This window comes from Amphiura filiformis, chromosome 17 (genome assembly GCF_039555335.1).
Source record: "Amphiura filiformis chromosome 17, Afil_fr2py, whole genome shotgun sequence".
NCBI classification, from domain to species: domain Eukaryota; kingdom Metazoa; phylum Echinodermata; class Ophiuroidea; order Amphilepidida; family Amphiuridae; genus Amphiura; species Amphiura filiformis.
The window spans coordinates 61,106,231-61,132,481 of NC_092644.1; the positions used below are offsets into that span (position 1 = coordinate 61,106,231).

General features: G+C 36.2%; 1 protein-coding gene across 1 annotated transcript in view; it reads right to left on the reverse strand.

The window, feature by feature from the left end:
• LOC140138109 (LIM/homeobox protein Lhx9-like) overlaps window positions 1-24,559 on the reverse strand; it is a 58,042-nt gene extending 33,483 nt beyond the window's left edge. The window contains exons 1-2 of the mRNA XM_072160005.1: window positions 23,213-24,559; window positions 10,272-10,693 (exon numbers count right to left, since the gene is read on the reverse strand). Coding sequence (XP_072016106.1) covers window positions 10,272-10,693; window positions 23,213-23,463 — 673 coding nt within the window. The 5' untranslated portion in view covers window positions 23,464-24,559. The remainder of the gene's footprint in view (window positions 1-10,271; window positions 10,694-23,212) is intronic.
• Between the last annotated feature and the right edge of the window lie 1,692 nt (window positions 24,560-26,251).

A 26,251-nucleotide genomic window follows, 5' to 3' on the forward strand; every position in this document is an offset into this window, starting at 1 on the left:
CTTATTGTATGGTTTTTTTGTGTAATATGCCCAGCTGTTTCACCGTAGATAATTTATTATGTTAGTGGGTTTACATGTCAAATTTGGTGTCAAAACAATTGCCAGAGTTTTCTCCTTTTAACGATACCTTCACTTTTGTTATCGCGTGATGAATACTAGAGTTATGAACGTTTAAAATGGTATCGAGACTTTTGGGACACCCTGTATTAGTTGTTTGTTAAGTGTAATAGCTGCGATTCGATAGCTGCCATGTTGGTTTATTGTTTTATTTTGACTGTGGTGTGGTATGCAGTGGTATGAGTGGTTCGAGTCTTGGTTCCATGGACATGATATGGAAAAATCATAAATGGAATACAATTACTCGTTTCAGAATTAAACGGTTTGGATTTACTAGGAATCCCGTTTATATGATAGGGCGGAGTCTGGAAATGTAGAGATTTGGTTGAAATAATGACTGAGATTGGCGACATTTAGAGTTTTGAAATATTTAAAATATGATTCAGATTATGATTCGGGGTGACGTCACTTCTTCTGCATGTTCAGCTCATCAGAGTCCATGCGGAGTAGCTACCGGGTACGTCGCGTCAAAGACATGACGTCACTGACTTAGGAACCTAAATACTAAAAGAAGTGTAATATATATAGTAGACTGAATCCCCCATCCAGTCTACATCTACGCATGGTACATGGTACTGCATAATAATTGTGTTCCGAGCACTGCAATCGTCTCTGAACTGCGACAGAGGGCCGACCGAGCGAAGGATGTTCAGTTGTAATATTTGTGGAAAGTAATGCAGCAGCTATTTCATTAACATCTTTCATATACTAGTATTTTACAAAAAAGTGAAGTTCACGATGGCACCATCGTTGGCCTTTTATAAGCTGATGAAATACAGGGCTAAAACTGCGGTAGGTTAACGGGCCAAGTGATGCAAATGATGGATGGGGTTAGCACCGATACATGACTCTGATGAGAGGTCCCTGACTCAACACGGTATGCAAAATAACGACTTATTTCATCCCTCCTCATCGCAAGATGTGAGAATGCGAAGACAGAATATCATATTATGATATTATTTTATGAAATGACTATACATGAAGACACGAGTCTTTGTTTATTATGAAAACTTTTGGAATGAAATTGTTGCTTATTTGACTTTTTAAGATTATGCATCGGCATTTTCGCGCGTTTCGCAAATGACGCGTGCACATTTTATGTCACCACCATGACATTGCAATGCAATACTGAAACCCATTAAGGTTTTCCCTTTTCTGAAATTTTTTGCCAAATTTGAAAAAAAAAGACGAATAACTCGGGTCCCATATTTATAAAAGGTGACGTGTGATTGACGCATTGCAAATTTATAGCATACATTACCGCATGTCCTAAATTAAAACACCAACAATCTATTTTGCAACGAAAATCGTCACAGTATTTTCTGGAAAAAATATTTCAACCTCGATCATTGTCGATATCGTCATAGATATAGGTCAAGCTGAAGAGTCAACTTTTTGACATTGAATTCAATATAATATATTTACATTTTAGAAAAGAAGATTCCAGTTTTCCAATGAATCATTTAAGGGTCGTCCACTCTGCACGGTCCATTTCTAACCATATTATTTGCTGGAACTTCTACAATTGATGGTCTGTCCCTCGGTGAAGTTAAATCATACGAAATAACGACACTTGGCCACATAGTTAGGAGTGTTTTATGGACAAAGTTATCCATCCAATAAACTCTAATATGATGAAAGTTTCGATTGCGTGGTCATGATGATGCAAAAAAATGGCGTGATTTTGTTTGATTGTCTCTTTGGAAGAGAGTTGGCACTAATGCGCGCGATTTTTAACCTTTTGTGAATTTGTCATTTTGAGAAAGGTGAAGTCTGTGTATTCTGCATTGTGAAATGAATAGATTTTGTCACTTTTATGGACCTACATCTGCGTTTTGTAAAATGGAAATAAACAGAAGAAACACGGCAAAAATAGCTCCTCTGACAGGATCACGACGAACAAAAGAGCATGGTATGGACCACAATGGCCTCATCCCAATGGCATCTTTCAATAACCTCAATTAAACAATCATAGTGCAAATTTGACCTCAAGTTGCAGAGTATGAGTTTTTGTACCCAAATTTTCAAAAGTCATTCAATGAATGTACAAATGGGGTTAAAGAACTGTGCCCTGATAGATGAGCATGTTGTGGATCATATAGTGACTCCTGCTGTTCAGACAAAACGTCCAAACTATATACAACTGAAATTTGGTAAAGCAAGATCTTGTTATTTATTTCACATTTTTTAATGTTCAATTCATCTTTAATTAATTGAATTAAATATTCGTTTTTTTTCTTCTGTGGATCAGTTCATTTGGTTAAATTCTTGAAAATGAAATGCAGTGTTATGGGGTGTGTGTGGATGTGTAGATTCCTCTTTCCCCACTTGCCCGGGATTTTCCTGTCACTCATCTCATCTTAAGAGTTATTAGTTCAGTCCCACTTAGGATAATAAACATCATGTAATCCTGCTCAGAGTGGATCGAGAGTGTTGATCGAGATTTGGCTTCGTGATGGTATGGTCGGATGGTAAACGAACGTGTGTAATATGGCTAAACAGAGAAGATTCAACTGCTTTGAATTATACTTCCGTGATGAAGGGGGGGGGGGGGCAAGTCCCCCTTTTTACCCAAAAAGTCCCATTTGCGAGCGAAGCGATCGAAAAAAATGAGATTTTTATGCCTTTAGTCAAAAAAGGTCCAAATTTGAAAAAAGACCACTTTTTCAAAATCCGCCCTCCCCCTCTAGTCCAAAAAAGGTCAAAATTTTGAAAAAAAAGGTCCACTTTTTATAATAATATCCATGAAGCACAAAAAACATTTATAACGAATATCATCTTGTTTTATAGACTATCCCATGACTGTAACATAGATCAAAATATTGACATAATGACAGCTATCATCATATCAATAATTTCTAGTCACAAAGTCAAAAAATATGACTTTGGTTGACTAGGTATTTCTACCTCCATGATGGTGGAGCAAAGGTTGATGTCTGTCCATCAGACTTAGGATACAATACATTACAATAAGAACCCCCTCGTGCGACTTTGTCCTTTTTTCACAGCATGATGAGATCTTCCTATTGTCCATTACAATGCATCATTTGTACTTTTGTTGGCTGCCAATCGGTTATCAGGCTTATTATTGTCTTTATACAATATGAAAAACAAACATAATTATTTGAGTATTTACATCTATTCTTTGTATATCTTTTGATATGTCATGGCGTATTGGTTTGTTGATGTGTGATTTGCCTACAGCGTTGTGACAGTTTTGCGTTACCCGATATGTAGTCTATACGATTATTTTCACTAACACTCAGTGAACTTTCCCCTTAAATATTTTAGAGTACTAGGGTAAAATAAGTCAAGAAAACGGACTCAAAAACACCCAAGACGCGTTTGTTGCAATTTGAACTTATCTGAACAAAATACGAGTTCTAAAACACAAAAAGTGATCAAATGTGCGCATGGAAATGTTTTAACAATAACAGCAATATACTTGTCGCTGACAAGTAGCTAATACAACTATGAAAATCTGTGTACGATCCATCTGACCATCTCATTGACTGAATAATCACTCTTTGTCGCTCACCGGTTGCGATTTAGTTATGAAACAATTCGAGTTGTGGAATGTTCGTCACCCCGCAGCGTGCAAAAGTGCGACACACAATTGAATACAATAATCAAGCTTTTTTGTCGTCTAGCATTCTCACACTAGTTTTAAGAACAAACAAGAAGATCCTTTCAATAGTTGGTTTCCGATTCAATACTTTACAAAGCTTCTGTAAGTGCTTGATTGAGATTTCTATTTTATAGAGTAACAATTGAGTTCATTTGTGGACTATTTTTGGTAAACTTTTTGGAGCCATAAATGTCGATTCCATTCTACAAAGATGACTTATAAATTAAGATGGACGTATATACTAGTATATTATTAACTAATGCGGGCAAAATGAACGGGCATATTTTTATTTTATAAACTGCTCACATTATTCTGGTGATTCCGTCTTCATGGTCTTTATATTTTTGCTTAACCTTTCAGATACATGTGTACAAAAATCCATCAGCTGAACATAGTCCCATGTCCTCAACCATGTCAACCTGTAATACAGGACTGACACTTGCAAGCCTAAGATTGGTACCAACATGACAAGAGCAAACTACGAAGTTGACCAACTATTTATGATTATATAAGTTTGGGTATTACATCTTCTCCGGTTGACAACATTATACTAGATTGTCACATGCACATGTTCCTCAATAATTTTCAATAATTTATCTGCGATTGTTGCAGGCGTGAATAATTCAAAATGATAATCAATCAACTTCAATACTTATTTTGTCTTCCTCACTTACATCATTAACGATAAATCAATAATTGAAAAGTGAGCCTGAAAAAGTTAGTCCATATAAATGGAAATAATAATATTGAAAGCATGTATCGTCCTCGTTATAAATATACTTTAGTTTCAAGGACCCTTAGCTTAACCTTGAGGATTGCCATATGAGTAAACTTTGCATTGTTTTTGTCCAGTCCAGTGTTGTGTGGTTTGGGATTCAATTCTTCAACACAAATAGACGTTTCATAATATTTTGTTTGTAAGAATTGAAGTGCGTTTACCTATATGGCGGGTGGGCCGGGAAGGGGTGACCGTCTCACCGCATTGACCCTGTATTTACCCCCATTCAACACGTCCGAAGTGTGTAAGTTAGTAGGTTAACAAAATGTCTGTCTGCTGGGTACTAAGCCCTTTGTGTTATACTGCCCGTGATCTAAACTTGAGAAACGTTGCTATATGTACGATAAAAGATTGCTATCTTCGGTAGATAACAATATGGGTGAAGCTTGCTATGTTCGCCTGTTTGGGTTAGCATAGCGATAAACAGACAGGCGAATGACATCCTTGACTCTTGTAATGATTATCATTGATGTAGCCCCAATCAGAAAGCTCATCTTCTCTGCCCCAATCAAATAGGTTGTAAGTACATTAAAATATTTTACAGTTCCGAGTGACATAAAGTTTGAACCATTTCGGATGAAATTTTAGTCGGAACCTACGGAAAAAAAAAGTGGAATGTTAAGTTCATATTCTTCTGACCATGCTGATAATCATAACTCATGTTGATCATGGCCTTCTGAGGTATTCCTGTAGGCCTATAAGGAAGTATACTTTACGTTGTGTTCTGAATTTTTGCTATCTTCTGAAGATAGCACATATCATAGGCTCCTTATTGCTGAGAGTCAACCAAAATTGAAATGTATCTCAATTTTCTTATTCGACCTATGAGTACTCCGTCATGTTGGTGAAAAATAAAGCATACACATTTCGGGGTTATGCACCTCTATGCCCCTCATGCGGTTAAAATCAAATGTAAATCAATGTGTATTCAATCACGTTTGCATGAGTACAACATCTTAGATGTGATTTCACGTGAAAATAATCCAACACATGCAGCCATTTTATTTCCGCTTAACTTGGCATAGTTGGGATGAGCCGCTAGCGGTCAGATAAACACTCGATGTCATGGTCACGGTTTTCTTTTGAGTTTTCTTCTTCTATACAAGTTGCCTAAGGTCTCAGACGTTCCTTGTCCAGCTTGAGGCTAGCATGTCCGGTCTCAGTGGTCCAAGGGTCAGAGACCCTGGACATTAGTGTCCAACCCGCCCGAACACCTGCGGCGTATGTTTTAACAACGCAAGTAAAAACGCTCGTAATAATACAAAAAGGGTAAAATATTCAAGTGGATATTATTTTGAAAAAGTTGATTTGAACAAAAGAAAGGCAAAACTCGGCGCCACGTCTTTTGTATATGAGGTTGTAATACTAGTATTCATTCATTGCCGTATATGTTTGTTTTGATCGAAACCGCAATTTGAACTGTCAGTTTGCTGCATATTACATCTCAAGTGCAATTTCAACATAAGTTTTGACACCCAACTTAATATACTCTTATTTTGTTATATTATACGCCACTTTAATATTGGTTCAGTATTTTTAACATTTTCTTTATTTTTTTCTTACTCCCATAAGTAAACAAGAAAACTTTAAATTTCAAGGTCGATACCCAACCCCTTGAAGTCAATAAGAACAATTTTGTTTCACTGACATTTGTAGCTAACAAAACACTCCAAAAGTATAATGAAACGGCTAGAAACCATGAAATGTACAAAACTTGTTTCATTTAGGGTACTTTACAGAGCAATTCTATCAGCACCAAATTTTTCAATTTCATGCCCTGTGAATTCTGCACAATCTTTCTTTATTAAATTGATATGTTGATTACTGAAGCGCTGTTTTACTTTATGCAACAGGTTAAGAGGTTAATAAATGGGGAAGCAACAAGACTTTCATTAAAAGATGCGGTTAAAATTGAACTACTTTGTGATTTGAACTTCCATTAAAACATGCATATTGTGCCACATCAAGCAAGATATTAATGTCTAAGAAAATAGCCTGCGTGTCAGTATGGTCATCAAACATCTGCATGGATTTCCCCCTTGTTGAAATGCTTGATGACTTAAGATAGATTTCCTGTCCCCTCATTAAGGTGTCGCCAAAGACTTCAGCTTCTTGGAATATACGCGTGTTAGTAAACCGATATTAGAAGCTTCTACACTATTTATGCTATCTACCGTAGATAGCACGTGTGTAGTGTGGGATATTTGGATTACGTACATCAAGGAGACCGCGTTGTCAAAGGCATTCTTAGTAATACGAAGCTTTAAAGCTAGATCAAATGTTATTTTATACATTCAAAATAAAAGAAACACATTGAGAGACGGATGTTTGACCAGAAACTGTGAAAAGTGAAAACAATACAATTTGATATTTGTTCGTCGTATCATTCCCATTATTTTGCTGTCTTAGGTAGATAGCATAATAATGTTATATTTGGCTCTGGGCAAAAAATCAATGTCACTTAATTGTCAACGAGCCCAAAGTGACTATTTTAACTACCGATTTTTTCTAAAAGGTGAAAGACCGAGCATTTTAAGGCCACTGGTTATCCGCACTACCTTGACTCGGAACGCCCGGTGCGGAAACTGCGCGGCGTATATTGTTCATCGTAAAAACACGGTCCTCGGACCGATTTGATTTTTCTTGCCGACTATATAGCAATAGAAAACAGTAAAACGCCAAGTTAAAGTCTTGATAATGTTTATTCAGAGACACATTATTTAAGTGGAAGAGTTCATTCCTTTCTTGTGCAATGTTTACTGTTTTCTTCCTAAGCGCACTTTCATTGTCATTCCGTAAATCTGTTTCTTCACTAAACATAATCTTACCTTTAGGCTAAAATGTTTCATTTGCAATTCAGAAATCAAAGTTTCGGGGTGACTGGTTTTACCAACTTCATCAAACTATATAAACTGAATGATGGTACCTTATTTGTTATCTTTATGATTTATTCAAAAGTTCGCAGCGGAAGACAGTCAAACAAAAATGTGTTCAAATAAATGGTGTAAGTATCATAATGTTTTTGTGATCCTATGCAAGTTCGAATTGAAATTCCCTTTTGTTTGATTATGTCTACCAAGGACAGATACAGAAGATCAAAACACCGAACTGTCGCCGGGTGCTAGATATGACTCGGCTACAATTCCTATAGGTCAAGCAAAATATTGTGTGAAAGAACGCTGACTATAGTTAAGTTCAGAACGCACGAAAGAAGGAAAAGAAACTAATTCTTTTCAGTACCAATGTGGTTGAGCGCCTGAGTAACAAAGTTCCACGTGAATTTTGGCAGTATACTTTATGTGTGTTTAATAAACCGTAACACGGAGCGGTCTTTAACCCCTAATGCAGAGACCGTGTGAACTTGAACATGGAGCAAAAACAGTTTAAAATCCTTATCATGAAAGTATAAAGAAACACTAATTATTAATTTAGGCATAATATTATGTAACAAATTACCATTCTTTATAAATTGATTTATATATGTGTCTGAAAAGCCATGTGAAAAGTTTTTCGCGAATCTGCCGCCCACATCAGCTAGGTTAGATATGCTGAGCTCCTAAAATCCTGTATGTGATTTAAATGATTAATTATGATCAATTAGTTCAACATGAATGAAAGAATAGGCCAATTTGCACTTTTTATGAATTAAATATTATCAATTTCAAGAGGATGTTGTTTATGACATGAGTCAAGTAGTCAACTTGTTGAACTTGGTGGAGTAATCGGAAAGTAAGTGCACTGAAGCGACTGGCGTGGATGAGACTACGCAATAATGATGGATAAATAAGTCTGTTAAAGTTAAGCTCTCCTTTTCATTATCTGTCTAATATGGAGCCGTATTTGCTGCAATTGTTGTAAAGCTTTACTATATATAAACATTGCAGATTTGTTTTTAATTTACTGCGGTGTTTAAATTAAAGAGGTCGGTCAATGGCTACCTTAAAAAGTGCAAAGTTTTTCTTAAAATAATCCTACACGAGGTCAACGTGGTCAATTGAGATAATTGTGATGATCCTATGAAGAGATGACACCAAAAAGTGCAACGAATGAACTTATGTGATGGTCATATAAATGGTGGACAATATTTCATTGCTTGGCAGGTATACGTGGAGCTCCACGAAAGCGAAATTCCCTTACACCCCCTGATCATATGACCCACAGGTACTGGAACAACGAGTTCATATATTTTCACGAAACATACTAAAACTAACTTGAGCGACGTCCATTTTCGCGTTTTTGTGCTCAATGGGTCCAAATTGTAAACTTCAGATCGAGTTACATGGTGATAGGGTGGGGCAGAAATAACACCTTAATTTGTGGGGAATTAATTATTTGAAGTCCAATTCCCACTTTCTTTGTGTTCTGGTCTGTATTTGAAACACCATCCCGAATAATAAGATTCATAACGTATCTTGTCCTGTTTATCAACAACAAATAATGATAATATACATTGAGTTGTTGTGTAGCTTTATGATCTTACATTACATATTTTGCCTTGTTTCATGATCAGTACGAACAGCGACATCCTGCTGAACAAATAATGCAGGTCAGATTTAGGATTGCGAAGAAAATAGAAAAAAATACAGATGCTATCCGGAAAAAAGCGGAAACTGTATTTGAATTGTTTGAATCTATATATAAATTGTATATTTAAACATGAAATTCAAAACAGGTGGGCAAAGTCCGCGTTTTCAACAGTTAAAGAAAAATCATCTGTGGTTAATATTCGTACACCTGTTCAAAAATAGTCTCTTTTAGCATGTTTAGTATTATCATAACATCTAACTGATCCTATCCATAGAATGTTAACAGCGTAGAGAGAGTCTAATCCAGCAGCTGGCTACCAGGTTGCTCCATGCTTGATCTCGGTTCTTTCCCATCGTGCAACTCGCGGTATCCCATGGCGCAACCTGGTTCTCCCGGTGTTCAACTGCGGATGTGGTATTTGAGTGAGTCTTGTGATTTCGAAATTGGTGACACTTTGAATTGAGCTTTCCTATCTCGAGATCGACCTGTTCAAATTTAACGCATATTCGCCATTTACGAGTAATCTGATGATCACTGTGTCAAAATGGGTCACGCTTTTTTAGTCCTGAACCATGATCAAAATGATCGCTACACAAAGTCTACCGCGCGCATTAGGGAGTTATGTAACCACTTCGTTGGAGAATTAGCGTCGCATCAAATGTCCTCACACGCAACATATATAGTAAAACACTTTTGAAGTGCAAAGAGGGACAAATCAGCAGAAAACTAAAACAGGAAATGTCTGTTGTCTAACAATGACAGAATGATAAATATCAAACAGCAAAATTTGGAAAATGAAACCATGACAAAATTTATGTCGCAGATAATATTAAATTGAATTAATTTGCGCATTGGCGTGAACTCTTCTTCTTTTGCTTTCACTGATATTCATAGTATTGTTAACAGCATGTTAAACCACATCTATCACGTTTGTGTTGAAAGTGACCAAAATATAACAATGCTATGCCGGAACCCCCCATGCAACCATAATACGAGGCAAGAACTCAGCACAGTAGCAACCTTATAAATGCAGCTTTTTCAGTTTTTCCACATCCTCCTAAATTGTATGGTTTCTGTTGTATTGATGTTCAAGACATCTGCCTTTCATTGTGTCATCATCAAACAAAAGAAACACGGATACGACAACATATCAAACTAATACAGTTTGACGCACGATTAAAAGACATTTGAATAAAAATCATACAAAAAAGTTGTACAAACCTGCACAGAAGTCCACTGCACGAAGATCATGATTCTTCCTCTTCCTCGGTCTTCCCTTTTGCACCCCACCCACTCCATTGTAATAAGGTACCCCACCAGCAAGCGGAGAACCCCCGGGTGTCATTGGTCCGTTGCCGTAGGATGGTGCAAATCCCGACAAGGGACTGTGTTCATCACCATTTTGAAAATGTCCACCTCCGACTCCGACTCCCGCACCACACTGCATCAGTAATGCATCATAGTCTATACGACAGTATACGAGTCCTTCTCTCATACCGAAGTAGTCTCCAGGTACGAGACTACGGTTACACGTTGCACATGTAAAACAGCCAAGATGAAACACCATATCACGTGCTCTCATTACCATCTCATGAGCTGCTATCCCTTGATCACATCGGGCACATCTCTTCACTCCAAACCGTCTGGAAAAACAAAACAAAGGAATTAATAAATTAAATTAGTGATGTATAAGATTTATAACTTTGAATCACGGTTTCAGTTCACATATCTCTATACTTCAACCTCCTCAAATAAGAAAAAATTGATAGCAATATTCTGGCAAACATCATACCATTAACATTTATTCAAAACAAATTATATGATTTATCAAATATTTATTTTCATATCTACCCATGGAATGAAAAAAATAACCGAAGACCAATAAACAAATCTTTGGCACAGTTCAAACTTTTTCGTCAAATACTCGATGCAACAAGTATTCGGTATTCAACCCATTTCCAGTCTATTTCCAGTCATGTTTAACTTCTAACGAATGCTTCGTGACGTAAAATTGATAGTACATTTCCACCAGACATTCACCGTCAAATCCAATTGATTTTTTGTAAAGCAACATTCGTTAGAAGATAAAAACATTAATTGAAGCAGATTTGAATAACGATATACTTTTGAATGAAAATTCGACTTCCAATATATGGAGTAGGCCTATGAATCTACCCTTTATATGATGATCAAACATTATTTCTATGATACATGCGTACACTGATTGCAGCTTGGACAAGCAGGTTTAACTTCACCCATTTATGTTATCTGGCACTCGTCTACTGAAGACAGCGCTAATCCTGGCTAGGATTGACCTTGGTAGAAATCGAAGGTATTTCCGTAATATCTCTAATTACCCATTGTCGTTCTGCTACATCATGGGCATGCTCATCTTGTTTTCATCATAACATGCTCGATCGACTTTTGACACATGCCATTGTTTATCTAAACCATATTTTAGTTCAGTTATTTGATGAACGAAACAGCAACACAATCATCATGATCATTAAGTCCATTTTACGACAGATGGAGAGGCAGCAAGCACGCGTCTGTCAAAGGTGATGAAGAAGAGATAATGATGATGATGATGATGATGATGATGATGATGATGATGATGATGATGATGATGAGGAGGAGGAGGAGGAGGAGGAGGAGGAGGAGGAGGAGGAGGAGGAGGAGGAGGAGGAGGAGGAGGAGGAGGTCACTATGAAATCATATGTGTACCGTACGTATATCTACAGAAGTGAGAGCATTACCGTACTAATCTAATGTAATTTTATCATATCCTGGTTCACCACGTAAAATATAAAATATGTGTGATGTTTTGATGATCTGATAGCGAATGTTGCTGTCCTAAAGTAAGACTTTTAGTTATAAATTCCAATAAACTTCATTTTAACGAGAAATGAATCTACATTTTAAGCATTCTTTGATTTGCAAAAATTGTTATTGGAAAACCATGAAACAAAATATAGGCTACTTTTCATCAGAAAACTCTAATCATAAGACATTCATTTAAATCAGACACCTAAAACACCGATACTTCGCAATACCAACTTGTTACAATGTTGCCATGGTTACGCATCAGATAATGTTACAAGCATGGGAATCTTCATTTTCAAAGTGTCCCCTGTTCCCGTCCCATTATTATGACAGATTTGGCATATTTGTTCATAATTTCTCATGTCGTAATGCCCATGTAATCTCCACCTTTTAAATCGGTCTCAGGTAACACTAGTAACCTAATTTAAACTCTCAACGGTTGGAGTTACAGAGTCGCAAGTTTGCATAGTCACATCCCGAGTCACATTTGCTTTTCAAAACTAAAACAATACTATATCGAAGACAATTAATCTAAACAATTAAGTATATTATGTTTGTACATTGTCTTTAAAATTAAGTTATTACTACAATTAAATCAAAGAAATTTGCTAAAATAATTTTCATGATGTTGTAAAACTGACTGTTGAATTGCATTAAGAGGGTTAAAATTGCTGGTGTAATTGTAAAATGTGGTAAATTGTTTGAGGGCACAGGTGTTAAACAGTAAGGCAGTGGAATGACAGGAGCCTCCCCACTGGAAGGAAAACATTGAGCTGCCCTTGGAACCCTCAGAGAGATCTTGACTATGCCCCGTGATGTACCCGTATGATATGAAGAAGACAACGGGTGGGTTACCCGGGGCTATAGGGGTAGACATACGTGCAAGGATGTTGGGCGGAGGCTGCATAGGAGGGACTGCAGAGAGATGATAGCATGGAGGGAGGGATGATCGAACGGACATTGGCCTATGCGATGTTGAACGTGAGTGAATTTTTCTATAGTTTCGCTTTAACATAAAGTGGAATTTATGTTGCACGTTGAGGTAGAAAGGGCTAAGATGGAATGGGGCTAGCATCCCAGTTAGCATATAAAGCTTTTAAATGTAGAGCAGGGGTTTAGAGGGGCCACCTTGAAGACGGACCCGCAAGAACCAGGCCTTGGGGATCCCATCTTCGGACTCTCCATGCCCAAAGCACTCTCACGTATACCTCAACGAGTTCACGTTATTTCCAATTTAGCAACATCTTCGGTGCTGTAAGGCTACCATGCACAAGCAAATATGGAGAAACTATGGAAACAGTTAAAGTATTTGGGTTGTTTGTTTGTGGGCGTTTCTTTGTTTGTTTGTAATTTGTTTATTTTGCTAAATTTCCTGATATAAGTGATGTCATGACAATGCATGATAACTTCTTCCCTAGCTTATAGCCTGTAAATGTTCCTTCACATGTTTTGCATATCCACGATCTTGAATATTGACCATCCACATAGGCTACCTGTTCCAAACTAAAATTATATATTCAGCTTCATCGTACAAATGGATCCACTCGCTGTATGGGAAGTGTGGAAGGATCCATTTATGGAAGACAATCAAATATCATAACTTAGAATCTTCATGAAATGTGGCGTCAGTAAGACCCTCCTGGCCTTAGTGGGGCGTATCCGTGACTTTAAGGGAACGCAAAGTAAAGATAAGTATTTTTGTCTCCAAAAATTACTTAAAATTAAATTTATCCTTAAGATAATCAAAGATATGTATCAAAGTAAATAAGTCGTTGCATATATCGAATCGATCTTTCACCAAGATTACTAGCATATAAATAGCCTACACATATACTTTCCCACCAGAATTAACTCCATTGAGCGCACCCTTAAACCCGACTACAAACAGTCCGCGGGAAATATTATCTTTTTGTGTCAAGACAAATCAATCGAAAAATGAACAATAACTTTCATAATTAATAAAATATTTCATTGTGTTCTATTGTTTAACTGTTTGTTGTCAAAACAAATCTTATATTGGACAAATAAACAACTACTTTGATATTTCCTAATTTTTATACGTCAGACTTCTGAAATGAAAGTTTATGTTGAGAAGTCGAAGACGAAATGTCATTGGGAAAACTATTGCTATCAAAATATTGCATCGTGGATATACAATTTTACAATCATTTATGTATTCGCTAATAACTAACGTCACTCAATTGTATGTGAAAATTGAAGAAACTAATGTTTAGGCCTATAGCCCGCCCGATATGCATTTATACAAAAAATGACGTCTAAATTTGTGGGTTTTCTGGGGCAAATGCGCGCGAAAATGTGCAATTTCATCAAGGTTAAAATTGGTCCACATTAAGACAATGTGATATAAAACCGGGATAAGGGAAGATGTATTTCAAACTTTAGTTAATTTTGTCCCATTTTGTCCAGGTATTTCGTGTCCTCCCACCCCGTCGGTACGCCTCTGCCCAGGACCCCAGACCAGCTCATCTCAGCAGTGTCCATGCAGAATCGAGAACCATTGAGCAGTGGACACGCCCAGTGGGTATGGACGGTTCTCGTACAGAGATAACACCACATTTTAGTGGATTTAGGAATAATTGTAAACTGAATACCCTATTCACCCACATCACCCTAAGCAATAACCCTAACCTTAACCTAACCATAAACGTAACCCTAATCATAACCCTAATATGACCATAAATTTGACCCTAATCCTAACCCTAACCCTAATATAACCATAAATGCAATACTAACCCTAACCCTAATATAACCATGTAACCATAATCTTAACCGAATATAACCATAAATGCAACCCTAATCCTAACCCTAATATTACCATGTAACCCTAATCCTAACCCTAATATAACCATAATATATACCTAATCCTAACCCTAACACTAATGTAACCATAAATGTATATAGGCTACCCTAACCCTAAACCTAACCACAAACGTAACCATAACCCTAACCTAACCATAAATGTAACCCTAATCCTAACCCTTACCCTAACCTAACCATAAACGTAACCCTAATATCCTAACCATAACTCTAATCATAACCCTAATCGTAACCCTAAACATAAACGTAATCCTAATCCTAACCATAACCTTAATCATAACCCTAACCATAAACGTAACCCTAATCCTAACCCTAATCCTAACCCTAACTAAACCTAACCATAAACGTATAACCTAACCTTAGGCTAACCCTAAACCTAAAATTGATCCTACCCTAAACTTAAACAAACCCTATACTTAAACAAACCCTATATCATATCACAACCATAATAACCCTAAAGCACATGATAAGGAAGTTAATATCCTTGCACTTTTATATTTTATTTTTCATATTTTGTGTTTGAGGTTGGAACTGACTAATGAGGCAACATGCAAATGTCCGATTTCGTCACATTTGAATCATTACACTGGAAGACAATAGATAAGTACGCGGCCTCTTGATATACAAAAAGAACAAGATCGACAAAGAAATATAACACTCTGCCATTGTGTATGGAAGTTACACCGATAGAGGCGTTGAACTAGACTAATGAATGTTTTGAACTAGACTAATGAATGTTTAACTTTCACAGAATGATAATGAAATTAGTTTACAGACATTGCTTTTGATGTCGATTCATTATCAAAGCACGAGGAAGCGTCTAAACAAGACAATCACTTATCCATTGTTAGGATTGTTGTTTCATAATTATCAAACAAAAAATTATTTTTAAGTTTTGTCTCACCCCATGCAGATGAGCAGACTGTACGTCATCATGATCTAAAATGAAAGAAATAATGACTCTTTCAGATGAGTACACGCATACTACTAAGCGAGCACATACCCTAACTCTAATTCTAAGCACTGACCCTAACCCTATATAGCAGAACAATAAAATCAAACCCTAATCTTAACCCTTCCCTTAACCATAAACGTAACCATAGCCTAATCTAAACCTAAACCTTAATCTTAACCCTAAACCTAAACAAACCTATACGCTATAATTGTCTTCCAGTATATTGACTCAAATGTGACGAAATCGGACATTTGCATGTTGCCTCATTAGCCATGTTAGTTCCAACATTATAAACACAAAACAAAAAGATATAAATATATATATATACAATCTTTTTTGTTTTGTGTTTAATGTTGGAACTAATATGACTAATGAGGCAACATGCAAATGTCCGATTTCGTCACATTTGAGTCAATATACTGGAAGACAATTATATTTAAGTACGCGGCCTCTTGATTACAGAAAAGACCCGGTGAACAAAGAAATATAACACTGTACCATTGTGTTTTGAAGTTACAGTGATGAAGGCGTTCATCTAGACTAATTGAATGTTTAACTTTCACAGATATCATGATTAGTTTACAGACATTGCTTTTGATGTCGAATCATTATCAAAGCATGAAGAAGCACCAAAACAAGACAACCACTTATCTATTGTTACGATTGTTTTTCATAATTATCAAAAATTTGATTTTACATCGTCAGTCTCACCCCATGCGCAGACTTTATGTCCATTTATGTCCTTACGATCTAAAATAAAAGAAAGACTCTTTCAGATGAGTACACACATACTAGTAATATTTAGACATCAGCGTGACATAGTGATTAAGATATTAATTGGCCTAGTACATGAGGTCCCGGTGAGGTCCCAGGTTCAATTCTCGATGGAGGCGAAAACTAACTACAAATAGCCACCATCTTCATCATTGACTTTTAATTATGGAGCAGATGCAGTCGATGACAAAGACCTCCTTGTCAGTTCGGATAAGGGTAACACATGACTGTGCGTACACCCTACCCTGGTCCTGGACATCATGAGAAAGCAATATACACAAAGGCCATGTCCACTTGCTCATTTATGGGAACGTCTAATCTATCCTATCAGAATCAAAGCATATTTTCGCACGGGACGGTCTTATAAGTAAGTATAATATAAACAAAATAAACCTTTCTGTCATCCTATTATCGGAGATCTAGCGTCAGAATACTTTATAGTATAAAGTACCTGACTAAACAGTCAACAATGTAAGAACTAAAGAAACTGGGTCCATCAAAATCAAGTTAAGTGTGACCACATATCTTACACAATGGCGTGTATGATGCGACAAATTCTTCAACTTGTAGGGCTATTCCAGTTGAAATCCATGCCACTGATGGAAGACACGACCTTAATCTTCCATACAGGGAGTGTAAAATTCCAAATGGCATTACCTGAATGGGTGACTCCATTTGAAATCTACACTCCCTGTGTAGTAGATTCGGGACATGTGTTCCATATGGGGTGTATAGATTTCAATTCACATTACACCATGCAACAACTTTTGACGGAACCAGCCTTATCCAAGCTAATATCACCAAACAAAATTTCCACAAAGACCGATTATCCTAGAAGATCCTATAAGCTTATTTTCTTTCAAGAACAATTAAAAATATCGTTTTATTTTGTTAGGATTGTACAACGAACTTGAATTCAGTCAATGATCAAGATGAATAATTGTGACGCCTTCCTCATTATGTCGGCATAGGCATTCTGTTAACTTTTATGATGAATACTCCAGTAGACACTTTGTGTCGCCTTAACATGTTGAATGTTCCATTTCCATGATTGCAGACAGGTTGCCCACAATTTGTTCTATATGATTTGGACAACTTCACTTTATCAATCAAATGCGAGACCTTTTGCCGTGTTTTAACGGGGGCATGGTCCATTTGACAACACGTATCTCGACATCGAGGAGACTTGGAAACCGACAAAAATTCTATTTCTATGATTACTAATATTATTATTATTTTGTGAGCAAAATATTGCATTGGGTTAAAGCATTTAAGGTGTGTTTGATTTAATAGTGCATGTGATATTTGTAAACAAAAAAAATAGTTGATTGTTTCCGGTGGAGCCATCAATATCATGTTTTAACATAAAGGTATGTGACCAGATCGATATCCACCCACACTTTATCCATATCAAAATGAAAATTTTGGTAGAAAGCTCATATTTTTGCTCATAAACCCATTTTATACCATGGCATATCGGCCTGAAATGTATTCGTTTAGATGTTATGAACGAAAAAGTGACATAATAGCCTCTTCCCCAATTTTTTGAGCCTTTGTGAAACACGTTTTCGCTTCTATATTAATAACTGTTAAATATCAAAACCGCTAGCGCAATTTGGGAACCAAATTAGTTTGATACATGCATGCATATGAGGTATAAAACCATAGATACTAAAAGGTATCTATGATAAAACACACTAGGAACAATTCTGACCTTCAAATCTTTAATTAAAAGCACTTAACTTTTTTAAAGTAGTTATATTTGATTTCAGTATACTTAAATAATGATTATTGAGTATAATTTGTCATATTTTCAACACTCCATTTCATACACGCTTTACTCTTCTTGAGCACAGCCGTAAGTTGCTCGAGGCTGAAAGATGCGGTTTACCTCCATTGATACAAAGCTGTCAAAAGGTGAACTGGACGTGAGGTGTAGCATATACAAACCAGTATAGCCGATGACTGCTGTTTACATAATAGATGTCTAAAGGGGAAGTTTTCTATACCTATGGGTTTCTCTCAGAGTTTATAGTTTAGTCAAATGTGCAATTGAATTATAGATGAGTGTGCTGTACAGGACATAGGCATATACATATCCATTCAATGTTTGTGTTCTTATCCCATCCCTGACACCAAAAAGTATGCCATTGAAATAAAGTTATACTATGCCCATGAAAACAACTCGAGTTGTTGGAATAAGACTGTCCAATATTCTCAGGCATGTTATCTGTTTATGTAGTCAACACAAAGTATAGCATCTATAGATTAAACGTGTAAATAGATCCACGAGCTCCATCTCGATTATTCTTGCACTCTTGTTCACTATGTTGATGACTTTCTTTTTTACTCCTTCGTCATATTCTAATTGAATCAAAATAATACAGAGCCCATTTGATCAGCAATAAAGTAGTCATCTTTTGGTTATGACTATAAAAAATGCACATCCATTGGATCCTTTGTCACAGCACATTATGGTATTTAATAAAGGGTCGAAGTGGAATCATATATAAGATCACAAACTCTTTTGTAACCATGGTAACCATTTATCATGTTTATGATAACATAATTTGATATTGTAATTAATCAAGCTTGACAAATGACCAGATACATGGTTGTTAAGTGCTCAATATATTTTATTATAAGGCTGTTTTATTAGTGATGAAGATGATGAAGATAATAACGTTTTCAGTTGAATAATGACTTTTCAAATATCGTTATAACGCTTGTTGAAACATGCCGGTGGCATTATCATGTAAGGGACGCTTATTGAAAAGTGACTCTTCAAAATACATATAATCCCACCGCATTTTCTTTATTTTATATGTTTGTTTTTGTTTTGATTGATTCACCTAGATGCAACCAAAACTTTGTAGATTTTAGAAGGGCCACATGTCTGAAACAATGATGACTTTTTCGTCATCCGATTTTATAGTGATTCTTTTCAGTTCTCAAGTCGGTACTCTATGTTATGACGATCAGCAAGTGCAAAGAAGTGATTGGTAAAGTGTCTTGAAAAAACAGCATCCTTTTCAAAATGAACATTGGATTGACTTGTTTTTAAATAATTTTAAAATTTTCGACTTTTTGTAACAACAGTAACATTATATGTCTACAAATTATATGGATTTGAGTTGTTTGGATGTGACAGTCTTGTTCCAAATCACTGTATGGAAACTGATTGGTATACCAATCAGATTGTACATTTTAATAGAAGGCTGATCGCTAATAGATGATAATCATTTACATGTATATTCTGATTAACTCGCGTGTCATACCGTCCAGGGTCCAACCATTTCAGTTTGGATCAAAAAAGAATTTCCGATTTGTTTTGCAAATACACAACAAGCGAACAATGATGACTGTAAAAAGAGTTTCCGATTTAGTTGTGTAAATAGTATCAATCAATGCAAAAATCACATTAAATACCTGAGCTGAAAATCTTAATGCAAAAGTTGTTTACCTTGTATAGATTTTACATGGCAACAGGCAATATTTTGTTGTAAGTTTTATGTTAAATCTTTCAATCGTGAAACCAGGTGAAAATAACTTGTATCATTAAGGTACGTAGGCGTCGTAGGTATAATGATACGCAATTGAGTGTACACTGAAATTTCCGGTAGCGAATGATCTTAATGGTCTGGGTAGGTAAATATATGAATAGCACAACAAAATACATTGAAATTGAATTGTGTACAAATAAGCAAGCTATAGTTGCGATTTGAAAGCGATGACTATAAGTTTACCAGGTCGATTCGCGTGCTCTTTATAATGAAATAATGGACCTTCTAGTGTGGAAAGTCACTTTGTTGTAAACAAAAACCAAAAAAGATGAAACGAATGATATTGATATTAATAATAGCAAAATTGCCATAATCGCTAAAAAGAAAACAAGGAAGGAAGAAATGAAGGGAGGGGGAGGAGGGACGGAGAAAGGAAGAAAGAAAGAAAGAAAGAAAGAAAGAAAGAAAGAAAGAAAGAAAGAAAGAAAGAAAGAAAGAAAGAAAGAAAGAAAGAAAGAAAGAAAGAAAAAAGAAAGAAAGAAAGAAAGAAAGGAAGGAAGGAAGGGGAGGAGGGACGGAGGAAGAGAGAAAGAAAGAAAGAAACTAAAGAAAGAAAAGAAAAGAAAGAAAGAAAGAAAAAAGAAAGAAAGAAAGAAAGAAAGAAAGAAAGAAAGAAAGAAAGAAAGAAAGAAAGAAAGAAAGAAAGAAAGAAAAAAAGAAAGAAAGAAAGAAAGAAAGAAAGAAAGAAAAAAAGAAAGAAAGAAAGAAAGAAAGAAAGAAAGAAAGAAAGAAAAAGAAAGAAAGAAAGAAAGAAAGAAAGAAATGCTCTATACTTAAGACATTAATAAAAGTTTGGCAGATTTTTATCCAACATTTCAAACCTCTTGATCCCCAGCATCAACATGTATAATCAACAAAACATTCTCCTCTCGAGGACCAGGTGACAAAGGGAACAAATATCATCCTTGACTAGAACATGGAGCTACATGGGACCTTTGGGACTCGGGACTAGTGCTCTCAACATTGAAGATAACCTCGAATACTCATCCAAAATGATTAGATAAGATCCAAAGCATTATATCGCCAACCAAGTCAAATTTAGCTGGTAAAATGCCGTACGAGGTAACAAGGGTGTCGATTTGTTGAAGAATGTGTGGGATTGAGTAATGAAAGTTGTTGAAGTCGAAGTGGCTAGGGGCCCGTCAGACAGGGGAGGGGGTCCAGTGGCAGTGGCCCCTGAATCTCGTGAATTTAGCCGTTTTAAACAGCCACGAAGAGCTCTCCTTGCTCGCAATATCTACATATTTTGTTACATTATCAGAGGCTCCGGAAGATTTTTAATATTGGGGGGCCCAAAATTTTTGGCCTGTTCCGGAACGCGAAATGCTGAAGGGGGTGGGTGCGGGAGGGGGTGTCCCTTTTGAAATTCATACATTTTTACATGAATTTTACCTAAAATTTTGAATTATACCTAAAATTATGAATATTACCTTAAAATTATGAATTTTATCCTTAATTTGTTGAATTTTACCCCAAAATTATGAATTTTACCTCAGATTATTGGGGGGGGGGGGGCCTAGGGTACTTGGTCCCCTCACCAAAATTATTGAGGGGGTCGGTCCCCCCGGTTCTGGAGCCACTGATTATGTCAGTTGACAATGCTGCTGTGACCAGGAAATCAACCTGAGTTGGTCACAAACCATGCAAACTGAGACATCGTGATACAATCAGAAAATCGTTCACGATAAAAAATAGAATAAAGAAGTGTGTGAAACTTACATCGACGACGTTCCCTGAAAATTTTTTTTAAAAAAACCTTCTTTGTGATTTGGGATAAAAAGTACCTTCGTCGTAGTCATCAACATTGAATACAATATAAAATGTCTGCAAATATGAGATTTTTTAAATAACGAAGCATTTAAAAGGGAATCTCTTCATCAGGAGATTATTAAGGGTAGACGAGGTATTGTTGGACATATTAGCCAAAAAAATTAATTTTCATTATCTAAATCAATATATTATTGAAAAATAACACTGTGATGTTTTGCAAAAGGTCATTCTATAAATCATAGTATACTTTGAAAACTTATTGTTGTTGATGAGTTATGTACGTTTTACAAAAGTGTTGTTGTTTCAGCCTTCTTAACAACATAACTCAAGAACCACAGGCCCACAAAAGTATATCTGTGATATTTAAATTCTTCTACACACTCGCTATGAAATGATCAATGCAATTTTTGCCAAAGCTTCTATTCGCAAGATGCTGTGAACTACCAAATCGCAACAGTTTAAAATAGTTGCTACAATAATCAACGAAAAAGTCAGATTAAATCGTAAAACTTCACTACGAGCCAATGAAACAAACAAAAACTGAAATATGATTTACATATATTATCAAGGAAATTCATACATGTACCTTTTTGTTGGCAATGATAGAGATATGAACCGCCTAATCTAGACCAAGAATTAGATGAGAATTCTACTTAAACTAATAAGCCTTCGTGTCATCTGTCACTGTATAATACTGAACAGATATGTAATTGTTTTCTTGCACTGAAATAGCTTCAAATGTCAAAATTATTATCCACTTAAGTCCATAAACCACAATCATCAACAGACATTCATATATCGATAATGACCGACAAAATACGTGAAACCTACAATTATCGTAAGTCAAATTCTATAATGAAAATGATTACAAAGCAAACGCACACATGTTTCTACACCCAAAAATACTGACAACTTGTTGCAAGAAACACTCATTCTTCGACTTGAACAAGCACTAAGCAAACGAAAACACGCAAGTTACACTTTGACCTACATGTATATCTATTTATTTATATATTTATTTATTTACAACATTCGGCAAACACCCGGCAAAACCCAGTTGATAAACAATACAAGTTGCTGAATTGTATAAATAAATAAAATAATAAATAAATTCATTACAAAAAATGTGCACATTTCAATCATTTCATTAAAAAAACATACACCGTATCAATTAAATTTCTATGCCATTATACCTTCTGATTCAGTTATTAGATATTATTAATATAAAATTATCATTATTAAATATCATTATTATCATCGTCATTGTCATCACCATCATCATCATCATGAACAAAATAACACGGTTGCTATGATGAGGTTAATGCAGGATCAGAGCAAATGATATAGCTAGCAATGCACTTTTTCCGTATCTTCAGTAGACGTACATTTCCTATTATCCAATTTGTTTCTCTCTAAAGCAAATGAGTAAGTTTGCTTACCTGAAATAATCTGCTTTGCAGTAAATTTCTCCATCTTTGGCAAAACAAGTTAGTGCATTGTCCATTTGCATTTTGCATTCGCAACATCTAAGGCATCTATTATGCCATTGCCTATCCGCAGCCATCAAGTAAAATCGGTCGCTTATTCTCTCGCCACAACCGGCACACATGCTCGGCTTACTCCCGCTCGTCTGCTGCAGCTGTGCCATCGTGCTTTCCTGGGGATGCAGTTCGCCGTGAATAGTCGGCATTATTAAAAATGAAAATAATAGTTTTCCAGTGCTGATTTGGTAAATTCAATATTATTATGTCCAATTATGTCTCAAAGTTATGCTGAAAACGGTCTGGTGTTCTGACGCCGATCACCTTTACCGATATCGGTTTTGTCTCCAAATGACGAAAAAAGACCGTTACGAAGAAATCGAAAACTTTGATGTGACTGAACATCTAAATCCAAAATGACAGCAGTCAAAGAGGTCTTAAATCCAGTAAGATATAGAGATGAATAAAAACTGGCATAGAAGATGATGAGAGTAGACAACAAGGACGGTGTCCTCCTGCGAAGTGAAGAGTAAGTCGTGATGATGGACGAGACGAAACGCTCTGGCTCCCGCGGCGCCCTAAACCCACAATAAATAGCAAACGAATCAGTTGCAATGAACCAACTTCATCTCAGTAGAACTCTCCAATGAAAATACACGGCAGGGCGCTTTGCTGGCTGACTGCATAGACACACTGCACAGTGCACACTAAAGTATAGCTAAAGTGTGTTTTGGTTGCACTCCATAGGTTACCATTGGTCACAGCGTCCTGTCAGAATGTGGCTATGGTTATAGTAGACGAACTATAGGTGGAGTAGACATACTCGTCTTGAAGAGCCCGGATGAGGAGGATAAGTTTTCTCCTCCCAGCTGAAGTTGTCAAGATTAGAAGACAGGCCTGGGATTTTTGATAGTGACGTGTGTTGTTATGGTTACCGACAGATGCTTAGATACCGAATCCAACTTATATTACATGTAGCCTTGGTGTAAGATGTTGTCCACAATAGTTCAATACTCTAAAAAGTTCATAAACCAAACCAACTAGTCCAGTATACTTAACTTTATTCAAGTTCCTATTATGAAGACATTTATCATGAGTGGTTTTTCTTATCAATTCATTGACAAATCACCGCAATATCACCCTGACAATAAATGATATCAGAAACCTGTTTAGCCTCCTTCCATCCACAATATTTCTACTGAATGAAGTCAATTTTGTAGCCCTTAATTTTAACCATGACAGATAAGTAGCCCAAGGGGAAGTGCAGTGAGTCGGCTATACCTAGGACACGCGAGAAGGTTACTGACTCACGGATTGAAAAATTACTCGGGTTTTACCTATTTATATACTTTCATGGTTCGTGAACACTATTTTCACTGGTCTCTGTACGGCGTAGCGTTATTATGTGTTTCTGCATTCAAATGCGAAACTTTGGTCACTCTTCGCTTTTAAAAGGAAGTAAATAATAAATAATTAAGAAAATAACAAAGTATGATGTGTATAGTTAATGAGCAACAAATATACAGCTAAATTAGATATTTGGTTAATAACGCACTTAATTGTAGCGATTTGTTACGAACGTTGCCATTTACCCAACAGGTAGTAAGCAAGGGCGCCGAATGGTGTCTCTACCAAATAGCGTCAATCTGCCTAACTTTATGATCACTGCGACGCACCGTGATTCGGCCGGATATATATGCTCAAAAAGTTGCATGTCGTTGAACGTGCGGATCAAAAAGTTCAAAATAGGGCCTACATTAATATTTTGTTTTATTTGATGGAAACGATTCTACTGGAGGAAACTTCATATTCCTGTCTAACTGTTTAGGCAATGTTTAAAAATAATAGTGACCCGATCAATTAACATGAGGAAATTGTCTTTAAACGTCGTTAAGTTAAAGATTTGTGTGTTACGGTGAAAAACCTTTAATCAGTATTATATTATTAGATGTAAATAATCAATAATGACACAAAAATACAGTTCAGTTCAAATTGATGAGTACATATAGGCCATAGGGTATAGCGTTAGTCATCCTATGGGGAGCAGCGGTCACCGCCTATGCCATGATGGGGGGACAAGCCATTTTCGGCAATTTTCCGATGGGTTTTTCTAATTTTCAAATTGATTGGAAATTGCCCCGTGCCTCTATGTCTTATAACGCTATCTCTGCGTCTATATCGAGAAAAAATAAAAAATAGAAAATCAAATGTGTGGCTTTTCTCAAAAACTGCTCATTTTTGTAGAAATCTGACGTGCTACTTCTTGCATCATTTCCTTTCTGAAATGCATACTTGTATATAATGTACGCTCGTACAGGAGAAGATATGCTCGTGGCCAAAGAAGAACGGGACGTCCACGCTCTTCTTATCTAATCTACGTGTGATAGGTATGATCATTTTGATGAAGACATTCAAGCAGACCAAACAGACCTTGTCAGAGATCTAGATACACATGAAGAAATCTTGTGGCCGCCTGCGCTGCATGCTCCGCTACCTAGGAGGAGGATGATCATGATGATAAACCAAAATGCAACTTTTTGTACGCAACATATGGGCCTAACATAGTATCATTATTATTAACATATTATCTTAATAATTTTAAATCCAATTTATTGATTTTTATCGTTTCTGTGCCCAGCAATCAGGATGAGAGAGAAGAAAATCTCCAATTTTCCCCAATCGTAACTATTGATTTAACCATTTGCATATTTACCGGAAAACCTTATGTACATTTTTATTGGGTATGCAATTTTCCATGTTTTCAGTAAGTTTACCAGCTCTATCATAATAACTACATCTTGTTCATATTATCATACAATTACAGACCCTCGACAATAAGTTACTGTATATGTTTGTAAAAATGAATAGCCTAATTGCCGATATATTCGGTGCTAATTGGACGACAAGTCATTATTAACGCAATTTAGAAAACATGATTTCATTTGTTATGTTTTTAAAAAGCTGCTAATTGCTTCCTAATTAAGTACGTAATATACG